Genomic DNA, 11,757 nt, shown 5'->3' with positions numbered 1-11,757 from the left:
ATCCATCCGTCCATCCATCCATCCATCCATCCATCCATCCATCCATCCATCCATCCATCCATCCATCCATCCATCCATCCATCCGTCCATCCGTCCATCCGTCCATCCGTCCATCCCTCCGTCCCCCCACCCTCCCGGGACCGGCGGGCACCCCCCGGCTCACCCGAGGGGGACGCGGCGCAGGTGCCCCCGTTCTGGCAGTAGTCCGAGCACTGGTCGATCTGGCACTTGTCCCCGTTGTAGCGGGGCTGGCAGCGGCACTTGGCCTGTTTGCGGGCGTTGAGGAAGCAGCTGCCGCCGTTCAGGCACACCAGGTCACACGTGTCGGTGGTGGGCACTGGGAGGGAGGGATGGAGGGGATGGGGGTGAGCGGGACCGCGCTGGCGGGACCCCACCTCCCTTCTCCTCCCCTTCCTCCCTCCTCCTCCTCCTCCTCCTCCGGTGTCACCCACCGACCGGGGAGACGGTGGGCGAGGGGATGACCACGCAGGTGCCGTTGTCCAGGCGTTTGCCGTTGGGGCAGGTGCAGACGGGGCCGCTGGGGCTCAGCAGGCAGAGCCACTCGCACTTCTTGCGGTCGCAAGGGTTGGTCACTGCAGGCGGGGAGGGGACGGGGTGGTGAGGACAGTGAGGTGGGGACAGCACGGTGACCCACAGCCCTCCTTGCTCCCCAACACCTTTAGGACACCCCCAAAGCCCTCGATGCCCCGGGGTCACCAGCTGACTGCGCCCACAACCCGCCCCACAAACCCCCTGCTCTGCCCCACCCAGACCCCCCCACTTTGGGCTCAGAGCTGCGGGGCTCAGTCCCCTCTTCCCAAGCGCTGCCAGCGCTCCCCTCACCCCCTGGCACCTCACACCAGGGGTCAGGCCCCAGCAGCTCCCTCGCACCCTGGGAGCAGGGTGGGGGTCCCGGGCTCGCACTCACCCTCCGGCTGCTTGTACTGGTGGTAGAGCACGACGTCGGTGGCGTGGTTGAGGCCGGACGTCAGGTTGGTGACAGCCTTGTGCCCGAACTTGTGGATCTTGAAGATGCGGTTGTTGTGGTAGGTGACGCCGTAGATGTAGTCCTCGAAGATGTCGATGCTGAACGGGTTGCTCAGCCCTGGGGAAGCCGAGAGGGGACGTGTGGAGGCAGGGATTTAGGGTGGATCCTGGGCTGGGGACCCCTGTGGGGCTCGGGAACCGCTTACCCTTCTTGTTGTCGATGGCCACGACGGGGTCGGTGCCGTTGAGCCGGATGCTGCCGATGACGGAGAGCTTGGCATCGGCCCAGTACAGCCGCTCGTTGTGGTAGTCCACGGCCAGGCCTGAGGAGACACAGCCCCCAGTGAGCCCTCAGCCCACCCCGAGCCCCTCCTGACCAAGTGACCTGCAGAGCAGCCCCCCTGCCACCCCTGCACCCTCCTGGTGTGGGGCTCCGAGCCCCCAGAACAACCCTCCCCAACACAAAAGGCCCCATCAAGGCTTTTGCTCCCCTCGTGCCCCTCCTGTTACGTGTTTCTGCTCACCTGTTGGCCACTGGATGTTGTCCTGCACCAGGGTCTCCCGCAGCGTCCCATCCATGGCAGCCGTCTCGATCTTGGGGTGATTGCCCCAGTCTGACCAGTACATCGTCCTGGAAGGACACAGGCAGGTCATTCCCACGGGAATGGGACAGCCTGATGCCCCACTGGAGCAGAAACCTTCCCATGCTGTTCCCACAGTGTCCTGGAGTCCCCAGGCAACTCTGGGGCAACTTGAGGTGACACAGAGGGTGACACTGGGGCATCGGGGGCTGCCACCACGTGTGGGCTTGTGGTGAGGGGAGCGAGGTGAGAGGGCTGGGCAGGGGAAGGGAGGAAGGGCTCAGGTCTCTCACCCCCTCAGCGGGTCGACCACGATGGCGTGGGGCTCATCGATCATCCCCGAGATCAGCGTCTTGCGGTTCTCGCCCTTCATCTGCGCCACCTCGATGACGTCCCGCCCCGAGTCCGTCCAGTAAATGTTCCCGGCCACCCAGTCGATGGCGATCCCCCGCGGCATCTTCAGCCCTGAGATCTGCGTGGGGCAGAGAGCAGGGGGAGGTGAGGGGGGAGGACACCCCCGGCCCATCCCCGGCGCCCCGGCAGAGCCCACTCACGTTCAGGTGGGTGACGCCGCCGTCGATCTGGCGCCGGTTGCGGTTGGAGGCGGTGGAGGCGGAGGAGGAGGCGGGCAGCTCCCGGTAGGAGATCCTGCCCGTGTGCCAGTTGGTCCAGTAGATCTTGTTGCCCTTGACGTAGATGTCCATGGCGTCGATGCGCACGTTCTCGTCGCCCTGGAAGGCCGGCTCGTAGGCAGAGTTGGGGTTGAAGGGGTACATGCTCCGGATCTTGTTGTCGTCAGCGATGTAGAGGATCTGGTGCTCAGAGCCTGCACAGGAGGAGGAGGAGGAGGAGGAGAGGTTGGCATGGGCTGGACTGGGAGCAGAGACTCAGCCAGGAGTGGGGGCTTAGCCTGCTCCCCAGGGGGACAGGATTGGGGTCACTTGGGGGTCCCTCAGCCAGGGACAGACAGACAGCACTGGTGGTGCCAGAACGGTGGGCAGAGGTGCAGGGGGACAGAATGAAGAGCAGAGGGGTCCCACGGGAGGCCCTGGACACATGGGGGGTCCTGGGCACATGCAGAACCCCTGTGGGTCCCTGTTCCCTCCTGACCTTCCGCCTTGCACATGTTGTCCGTCTTCATGAAGTTCTTGGCGCAGCTGCAGACGTGGGAGCCCTTGGTGTTGTTGCAGAGCTGGGAGCAGGTCCCGAAGCGCAGGCACTCGTTGATGTCTGGGCAGTGGGACACGGGATCAGGGGGAGACCCAGAAGGTGCCCCCGCAGACCCTGTCCCTGTGCCCCAACACCACCATTCCTGCTGCCCCAGCCCCTCCCTCCACAGCTGTGAAATGACATCTCACTGGCAAAAGCCAAGACAAACCCAGCAGCCCGATCCCGAGCCCTCCCCAGCAGTGGTGGGAAGTACCTTGGCAGGAATTCTTGTCCGGCACCTTCTGGAAGCCCCTGCGGCAGGTGCAGTACGAGGCAGACTGGGACTGGACACACTGCGCCTCGTCCCCACACATGGTGGTGTTGGTCATGCAGTCGTAGGACTTGTGCTCTGCGGGGGCAAGGTCCCATCACACACACGTGTCACGGCGGCTTCCCCAGCGCCCGCCCCGGCCCCCCACCCACCGTGGGAGCAGGATTCCTCATCGGAGCCGTCCCCGCAGTCGTCGAAGAAGTTGCAGCGGAGGTTGGCGCTGATGCACTTCTTGTTCCCGCACAGGAACTCGTTCTTGTCTTGGCTGCAGCTCTTGGGCTTGGCCGTGGGTGACTCTGCGGGAGAGGGGCAGCGGCTGTGACCCCCGTGTCCTTGTGACCCCCGTGTCCCTGGGCACCATCCCTGCGGGACCCCCCGGGTGCCAACAGCACGGGCAGGGAGCAGGCAGGGACTCGAGGTGCTGCGCCCACACCCCGGGTTTGGGAGGAAGGAGTGGGCAAAGCCAACCCCACCTGAATCCCGGGCTCTGGGAGGACCATCCCAAGGGCCACAGTGACCTGGTGACCTGCCACCCCCGCCACGTGGGCGCAGGGCTGTGCCCACGGGCAGCCCCACTCACCGCAGTCCTTCTCATCCGTGTTGTCTCCACAGTTGTCAATCCCGTCGCACTGTCGACCGATCCACAGACACACGCGGTCGTTCTTGCAGCGGAACGGTCTGTTGGGGGGACACTGGAATTTCACTGCACCAGCAAACAGAAACAAACGGTGACGGTGAAAGGAGACGCCAGAGCCAGGCTGTCACACTTGTCACGAGCTGCTGCTCGGCCTCTGCCCGCTCTCTGGGGAGGGCTGTCCCACGCGGGCGAGCGGGCTCCGGAGGCTGAAGCAAAGAGACTGAAGCAAAGACAATTGCCCGGCTGCTGGGAGCCCTCTCCTCGCCCAGCCCCGGCCCCCCCAGCCCCCTCCCCACCCCAGCCCCTCGCCCCACTCAGCCCCTCTGCGACTCCACTCCCTCACAGGAGGCACCCCCTTCCCCTTGGCCCCCCCAGCTGCCCCCGAGAGGAGCTGCCACAGGTCCCTCCAGTCCCCCTGGTCCCCGCAGCGGTGCCCGAGCCCCGGGACTGCCCCCCATCCCCGGGGCACAGGGGGTGCTCGGGGCAGAGGCACCGCGGCGTCACTCACAGCACTCCTCGGGATTCTCATCCGAGTTGTCCCCGCAGTCGTCCTCCCCGTCGCACTTCCAGGCCAGGGGTTTGCACAGGGTGTTGTTGCACTGGAACTCATCCAGGGGACACGTACGAACTGTGACAGCGCAGGGCAGGAGGGGACACAGGAGGGGACACAGGAGGGGACACAGGAGGGGACATGTCAGCCCGCGCTGCCCCGCTGCCAAAACCCCAGCCCGGGGCCGCGATTCCAACTACCAGCATGGATGGGGTGGGAGGGGGAGTCCCCAGGGCTGGGGGGTTTCCAGGGCTCGGATCTGTGTCCGTGTGTGCCCAGGGACTGGGCAGAGCGGGGCGGGCACACACAGGGGAGCGGGGTCAGAGGAGACACGAGGGCGGCGGTGGTGGGACAGGCCCAGCCCCGGGTGCCCCCGCGGCGCTGCCGTTACCGCCGGTGCCGCAGTTCTCCTCGTCGGTGCCGTCCATGCAGTCGGCGTCGGCGTCGCAGCGCCAGCGCATGGGGATGCAGTGCCCGTTCTTGCACTGGAACTGGTCGAACTCGCAGCGGGGGGTGCAGTCCTTCTGCAGGGGACGGCCGAGGGACACGGTCAGCAGGGGCATGGGGTGGCCGTGGCAGCCACTGCGCCCACGCTCTGAGCCCCAGGACAGAGGCAGGTGGGGGACACACGTGCCCCCTGCCAGGCCGGGCAGGGCAGAGGGGCTGTACCTCGTCGGAGCCGTCGGCACAGTCGTGGTCCCCGTCGCACTTCCACCTGCCCGCGATGCAGCGGCCGTTGGCACACGAGAACTCGCTCTCGGAGCAGGGCCGGGGCGCTGGGGACAGAGCACACGGGTGTCCCTGAGCGTGGGGACAGAGCACACGGGTGTCCCCTGAGCGTGGGGACAGAGCACACGGGTGTCCCTGAGCATGGGGACAGAGCACACGGGTGTCCCTGAGCGTGGGGACAGCCAGGGCAGGGGGCAGGGGCGGGGGGTCTCCCTGGCCAACAGCTGGGGGGGCACAGGCTGACACAGACACGCGGCCAGTGGCACTGGGGACACGGGGGGGTGCAAGCAGAGCCGGGGGAGCTGACGGAGAAGGGCATGGCTGGTACCACCTCCCAGCCCCCTTCCCACCCCGCTCCAGGGCTGCCAGCTCCCTGCAGGGGTTTCGGGGGGCACTGGCTGTCCCCCAGGTCACTCACTCTCTGTGCAGGCAGCACCAGCCCCACTCGTTGCCCACCCTGGCTGCCCCTCGGGCAGGAGGGACGGCAGCGGTGCCCTGGCAGAGCCTCACCCCTGTCCCCCCTCGCAGGACATGGGGACAGACACCCCCTCACAGCTCACTGGCACAGTTGGTGCCAAATCCAGGAGGATGGCACGTGGCACAGCCGCCCACCCGGGAGGCTCTTGGGACCCTTCCCCTCCCCACGGCCCCGGGGCTTTGGGGCACACGGACCCTCTGGCCATGGAGCAGGACTGTGGGGGCAGAGCGGGGTAGGGGGTGTCCAGCTGGAGCACGAAGGGTCACAGTGGGGACGGGTTTTGGAGCCAAGTCCGAGCCATGCACGGGCCCTGCGGAGCAGCAGGGTCAGACCCTCCCCGGCTGCAGCTCCGTGGAGGGAGATGCTGGTGCTGATGCTCAGTAAATCCACCTGGGCTGTCCAGTCCCGACCCCTCTGCCCTCACCTGGAAATTATTGTCTTCATTGATTTTAGAGAGATTGTACATGGAATTAAAAGATTTTGGCAGGAACCTACCTCTGAGCGCCCCATAACGACAGTGTGAAAATGGAGAAAAACATAAGATGAAGTGAAATGGCACAAACTCAAAAACACGACGGGAAATCAACAGAAAAGAAAACAAAAGCTGCACCCTAAAGAGCTGCGGGGAGACAGAGGGACCCGGTGGGCACCGTGGGGTGGGAGAGGGTCTGGCAGCAGCCTGGTGCTGTGGGATGGGAAAGGGTCCAGCAGCAGACCCTGGTGCCATCCCATGGGCAGCCTGGGACCCTCCAGAGGGACAGGGCTGTGCTCCCACCCACAGCAGTCCCGGGAACTGTCTCATCCCTGAGAACACTCACACTCCTCTGCTGCTCAGCGGGTGGGTGGGCACAGGGTGGGAACTCACTAAGGGACAGCACCGACTCTGCCACCTCCCTGTGCGCTGGCCCAGGCTCGGGATTGTGACCTGGGTCCCTCCCAATGGCTCCGTGTGTCCCCACTGCCAGCCCAGGTGCCACCTGGGGCAATGCTCGGTGGCAAAGCCGCTCCAGTGCCAGCAGGACGAGGTGCCTGCAGGTGGCCATGGCCACTCTGGGCCCCTGCACTGCTGCCGGGAGGGTGTTGGGGTCACCCCCTCCCCATTACCTGTCACCCTTGGGGTGTCTCCTCAGCACAGCCCCCCCTGTGCAGGGCCAGGATTTCCAGACCCCTGGAGTCAGGGGTGTCCTGGCTGGGGGGACACGGCAGCTCCCCAGGCTCCCAGCCTGGCACTGCCCCCATCGCCGCGACCACAGGCAGCAGGAGAGGGTCTGAGGAGGGCCCAAGCCTCTCCCCTCTCCTGTGCTCCACTCCTGGGACACCGAAGGCCGGGGGGTGGCACGTACTGCAGCTCTCCTCGTCCGAGTTGTCCCCGCAGTCGTTGTCGTAGTCGCACTGCCAGCGGCCCGGCACGCAGCGGTTGTTCTTGCAGCGGAACTGGTACGGCTCACACGTGCGCTCGTCTGGGGGGACAGCACGGGGGGTCAGCACTGCCCCAGACAAGGGCAGGGATGGGACAGGGGGCAGCAGTGCCCCAGACAAGGAGAGATGGGACAGGGACAGGGAGCAGCACTGCCCCAGACAAGGGCAGGGATGGGACAGGGCAGAGGGAAGCACTGCCCCCAGGAGGGACAGGACAGGGGCAGGGATGGGACAGGGCAGAGGGAAGCACTGCCCCCAGGAGGGACAGGACAGGGACAGGGCTCAGCATTGTCCCACACCTCCCTCCAAGCCCGCTGGTGCCTACAGCACTTGGAGAAGGAGCAGCTGAAACCCCCCAGAGGGGACAGCCAGCGCCAGGCCAGCCTGCCCGTGGGGAATGGGGGGGCTCGAGGTGACACGGGCCCAGTCCCTGCTCACCACACTCCTCCTTGGGCTCGTCAGACCCGTCCCCACAGTCGTCCTCCCCATCGCACTTCCAGCGCGCCGGGATGCACCGGCCCGAGTCCTTGCAGCGGAACTCGTCCACACCACAGGTCATCTGGGCTGGAGGGGACAAAGGGACACGGGTACGGAAAGGGCGCCAGCACGGGCACGTTTCATTCTCCACAGGGCTGATGAACAGCCTGGAGCTGGCTGAGCGCTCCTGCCTGGAACAGGGGGTGAGACCCCCCTGCTTCCAAGCAGTTCTCCAGGGAGAAGTCAGGGAGAGGAGGATTCCAGCAGGACAGATCCACCAGAGCCACCACCACCATCACCCACCGCCCACAGGGACTGAGCAGGGACCAAGGAGGGGCTGAGCAGGGACCCACCACCCTGCAGACACACGCTGGTGACCAGCAGTGGGGAGCCCCCATTTCTGGCGTGGCCAGCCCCCCCTCCCCACGCAGGCCCCCCCTTACTGCAGTTGGCAGGTTCATCAGAGCCGTCCACACAGTCGTTGTCACGGTCACAGACCCAGACCCGGGGGATGCAGCGCTTGGTGATGGCACACTGGAACTGGTTGGGGGCACAGGTCACCTCCGCTGCAGGAGGGAGAAGGGGTGTCAGGAGGGGCAGTGGGGCAGACGGGGGGCTGCCAGTCACTCCCTGCCCCCTAAAAACCACCTGCAGGGCTGCGGGATGCTCAGGGGATCACAGGGGTCTGGCCATGCTCGGTGTGGGAGAGGGGAGCAGAGCCCCATGGTGGCCCCAGAAGATTCCCAACTATAGGGTAAAGGGCAGAGGCCACAGATCCCTCAGCTGGGCAACAGGTTCAGCCCAAATCCAGGACAAATACTGAACAGGCCACTTTAAGGGATTTAAGGATTTCATTTCCACCAGGAAGGAGGAGTGTCTGTAAGGCAGTGGGGTGATGTGGACAGAAGCTCTGTGCTGAGCAGGGTTACAGAGAAAGCCCCAAATACCCCAAGACAGGGATCTGAGCCCCTCAGCCCAGCCCACACTTGCTCCCACCCAACACCCCGAGCACCCCCACTCACGACAGTCCTTCTCATCCTCCCCGTCCCCACAGTTGTCCTGCCCGTTGCAGCGGAAGATGCCGGGGATGCAGCGGTTGGTGTTGGTGCACTTGAACTGGCTGGGCAGGCAGACGTGGATGTCTGGGGGGAGACGACACAGTCAGGGGGTGACAGGTTGCAGCTGGGGGGGCCTGGGGGTCGCGAGGGGACACGGGAACCTACCGCAGTTGGCCTCGTCCGAGTTGTCCTGGCAGTCGTTGTCCCCGTCGCAGATGAAGGCTGGGTTGGTGCAGATCCCTGTGGAGCACTGGAACTGCCCCGGCCTGCACTTGAACTCAGCTGTGGGGTGACACAGGGGGACAGGTTTGCTCTGGGGAATGTTTTTAGGTCAAACCTCAACCCCTCGCTTCCCCCTCAGGGGTCCTCAGCAGGGACCCAGCACCCACTCCCAGGCTCGGGTGCAGTGAAGGGGCGGCTCTGCTCCGTGGGACAGTCCCTACACAGGGACAGGCGTGTCCCACTGCTCCCTGAGCCCCGTTACTGGGGTGACCCTCCCCTCCACGGGTCTGTCAGACAGCCCAGGGGTGCTGGGGTGTCAGGAGCTGTGGTCACCCCCCGGCACTCACGGCAGTCCTCGGGTTCGTCCGAGCGGTCCCCGCAGTCATCCTCGGTGTCGCATTTCCACCAGAAAGGGATGCACTTGTCGTTCTTGCAGACAAACTGATGGAGAGAGGAGCTCGTGGGGTGGCTCAGGATGGGGAAGGAGGACCCCAAAGGCTTCATCCCCAGAGAGCTCAGCCAAGGGCACTGACCCTGTGCTGTCCTGTCCAAGGTACCCTCTGGACACTCCATGTCCTGACCTGGAGCAAAGCCTTAACCCTGTACCCACCCCACCCAGCCCCTGGGGTTTGAGGAGGGGGGACAGGCAGAACATTCCAGAGCTGGAGGGTCTCTGGCTCCCCCAAAGATGAAGTGCCACAGGAGGGACATGCTGCCTGTGCCCAAAGAAGACATCTGCACCCCAGCACCCCTGGGGAGACCACGGCAGGACAGACATGGAGAGGGCACAGGGGATGTCCAGGCAGGCAGGGGCAGGCAGGGGCAGGCAGGGGCAGGCAGGGGCAGGCAGGGGCAGGCAGGCAGGGGGTTACCTGGCTGGCTGTGCAGTTGGAGACACAGGTTTTGCCATCGCTGCCCAGGTAGAAGTTGGTGGGACAGGCACACTTGTGCCCCCCACCCGGCGAGAGCAGGCAGAGGTTGCTGCAGCCGCCGTTGTTGGTCTTGCAGGGGTGGTTGGGAACTGCAGGGGAGAGCAGGGGGACAACAGCAAGTCATACTGAGCTGGGGACCCTCAGGGTGACACAGGAGCTGCAGGACCCTTGTCACCCCCTTCCTGCTCCCCTGCCCAGCCTGGCATCCCTTTCCCAGGGTCGTTCTCCGGCCCCGCTCACCGTCGGGCTGGCGGTAGGGGTGGTAGATGTGGATGTCCATGGGCCGGTGCAACGTGCTGATCAGCAGCGTCTTGTTGGCTCCCGTCGTCTTGTGGGCCCGGTTGATGGACTTGGTCTCCCAGTCGGTCCAGTAGATGAAATCCTCGAAGAGGGTGAGCGCGAAGATGTGTGGGATGTCCTGGCTCAGCACTGCGAGGGGAGTGGGTGGTCACTGCCCCACGTCCCCCTCCCACAGGGAATCCGCCCCTTCCCTGGGTACAGAGGAGTGGCTGGAGCTGGGAACTGTCCCCAGCAGCTCTGGCTCCCACTGCCACGCCTGACCCACAGCCCGGAGCCCCCCAGGGCCCGCTGGCTGCCCGGGAGCCCCGTCGCCCTCACCCGTGTGCCGGTTGGAGCCGTCCAGGCTGGCGAACTCGATGTAGTCCTCCCGGGCATCGGCCCAGTAGATCCGGCTGTTGATGTAGTCGAGGGTGAGGCCGTTGGGCCAAGTGATCTTGGTGTCCACGATGACGCTGCGGTTGGTGCCGTCCATGCCGATCTTCCCGATCAGAGAGTGGTCCCCCCAGTCCGTCCAGTAGAGGTAACTGGGGATGAAACAGAAGAGCAGGGAGAAGCTGAGTCCAGCCCAAACCATGGAAATTCCTCCCTGTGAGGGTGAGGAGGCCCTGGCACAGGTTGCCCAGAGAAGCTGTGGCTGTCCCGTCCCTGGAAGTGTCCAAGGTCAGGTTGGATGGGGCTTGGAGCAACCTGGGATAGCACAAAGTGCCCCCTGGCAGGGGGGTGGAATGAGATGGTTTTCAAGGTCCCTCCAGCCCAACCATTCTGGAATTCCATGACATCCCAGGTGCATGGGCACGAGGCAGGGAAAAGCTCCCCGAAGGCCAGGAGAGAAGGCTTCATCCCATCTCCAGGACTATGGCAAGGTGACCACAGCCCCTCCCCAGTGCACAGGGGAAGGTCCACGTCCCCCAGGCTCTCACCCGTTCTGCACGTCCACCACCAGCGCCCGGGGCTCCCGCAGGCCCGAGTTGACCAGCACGGTCCGGTACGCGCCGTTGAGCTTCGACACCTCGATGGTGTCCCGACCCTTGTCACACCAGTACAGGTTCCCTCCCACCCAGTCCACAGCCAGCCCGTCGGGGTTGCTCAGCCCCGTGCGGTGAAGAACCTGCCAGGAGGAACCGCAGATGCTGGGGCTGGACAGGGAGAACCAAACCCCGGTCAAGTCCCCTTCCCCCCTTCCCAGACTCCTTGCCCCCCTCTTCAGGGCAGCATGGAGACCACCCCTGCTCGGGATGGGGATGGAAAGCAATCCCACAGCAATCCAGGCTGATTCCCTGAGCCCAGTGATGACCCCACAGCAGGGCTGGTGCCCCTTCCCTGGCGTCCCAGGTGCCAGCCCAGGCCCCTCTGGTGGGTGAGGACCAGGGGCTGCCCCAGCCCCTCACCTGGACGTTGCTGCCGTTGATGTGCATGCGGCGGATCATGCTGCCCTGCGTGGTGACATCGGTCCAGTAGATCATCTGCTCCCGGTAGTCGAAATCCAGAGCCACGGCGTTGTTCAGCCCCTGGGAAGGAGGGAGGGAGAAGGGTTGTGGCAGCCTCAGCTGCTGGCACAGGGCTTTCAGGGGCTTTACAGAGTCCACAGCCTCGCTGCCTGCTCCTTGCCTACAGTGACCTCCTGCCATTTACATGGATCCACCATCCCCCTGGGAAGCCAAGAGCCCAAACTCCCCAGCTGGCAGCTCCCATGTCCTTCTGGGCCCCCCTCCATCCCAAAATCCCAGCCACACGGGGCTGGTGCCCCTCCTGCTCCCAGCTCGCCCCACACCTGCTTGAGCAGCGTGTAGTTGGAGCCGTCCAGGTTGAGCTTCCTCAGGTAGTACCGGTTGGCGAAGATGAGGAAGGGCTCTTCATCTGCAGGGGGAAAGCAAGAAAAGTGGCAGGGAAGCACCTCTGGGACACGG

General features: G+C 65.1%; 1 protein-coding gene across 1 annotated transcript in view; it reads right to left on the bottom strand.

The window, feature by feature from the left end:
* Nucleotides 1-11,757, bottom strand: part of LRP1 (LDL receptor related protein 1) — an 88,902-nt gene that overhangs the window by 18,820 nt on the left and 58,325 nt on the right. Inside the window, exons 57-82 of the mRNA XM_017836605.1 lie at nucleotides 11,622-11,707; nucleotides 11,239-11,358; nucleotides 10,771-10,958; nucleotides 10,169-10,374; nucleotides 9,791-9,979; nucleotides 9,491-9,639; nucleotides 8,966-9,059; nucleotides 8,562-8,678; nucleotides 8,361-8,480; nucleotides 7,782-7,904; nucleotides 7,300-7,425; nucleotides 6,786-6,902; nucleotides 4,905-5,011; nucleotides 4,627-4,759; nucleotides 4,194-4,313; nucleotides 3,629-3,751; nucleotides 3,201-3,344; nucleotides 2,992-3,126; nucleotides 2,679-2,798; nucleotides 2,123-2,394; nucleotides 1,862-2,040; nucleotides 1,512-1,618; nucleotides 1,194-1,310; nucleotides 929-1,105; nucleotides 453-593; nucleotides 164-337 (exon numbers count right to left, since the gene is read on the bottom strand). Of these exons, the coding sequence (XP_017692094.1) occupies nucleotides 164-337; nucleotides 453-593; nucleotides 929-1,105; nucleotides 1,194-1,310; nucleotides 1,512-1,618; nucleotides 1,862-2,040; nucleotides 2,123-2,394; nucleotides 2,679-2,798; nucleotides 2,992-3,126; nucleotides 3,201-3,344; nucleotides 3,629-3,751; nucleotides 4,194-4,313; nucleotides 4,627-4,759; nucleotides 4,905-5,011; nucleotides 6,786-6,902; nucleotides 7,300-7,425; nucleotides 7,782-7,904; nucleotides 8,361-8,480; nucleotides 8,562-8,678; nucleotides 8,966-9,059; nucleotides 9,491-9,639; nucleotides 9,791-9,979; nucleotides 10,169-10,374; nucleotides 10,771-10,958; nucleotides 11,239-11,358; nucleotides 11,622-11,707 (3,684 nt within the window). The remainder of the gene's footprint in view (nucleotides 1-163; nucleotides 338-452; nucleotides 594-928; nucleotides 1,106-1,193; nucleotides 1,311-1,511; nucleotides 1,619-1,861; nucleotides 2,041-2,122; nucleotides 2,395-2,678; nucleotides 2,799-2,991; nucleotides 3,127-3,200; nucleotides 3,345-3,628; nucleotides 3,752-4,193; nucleotides 4,314-4,626; nucleotides 4,760-4,904; nucleotides 5,012-6,785; nucleotides 6,903-7,299; nucleotides 7,426-7,781; nucleotides 7,905-8,360; nucleotides 8,481-8,561; nucleotides 8,679-8,965; nucleotides 9,060-9,490; nucleotides 9,640-9,790; nucleotides 9,980-10,168; nucleotides 10,375-10,770; nucleotides 10,959-11,238; nucleotides 11,359-11,621; nucleotides 11,708-11,757) is intronic.

Source organism: Lepidothrix coronata, unplaced genomic scaffold, assembly GCF_001604755.1.
Source record: "Lepidothrix coronata isolate B3197 unplaced genomic scaffold, Lepidothrix_coronata-1.0 Scaffold281, whole genome shotgun sequence".
NCBI lineage: Eukaryota > Metazoa > Chordata > Aves > Passeriformes > Pipridae > Lepidothrix > Lepidothrix coronata.
The sequence above is the reverse complement of the archived record's forward strand: the minus strand, read 5'-3'. Positions and strand labels throughout refer to the sequence as shown.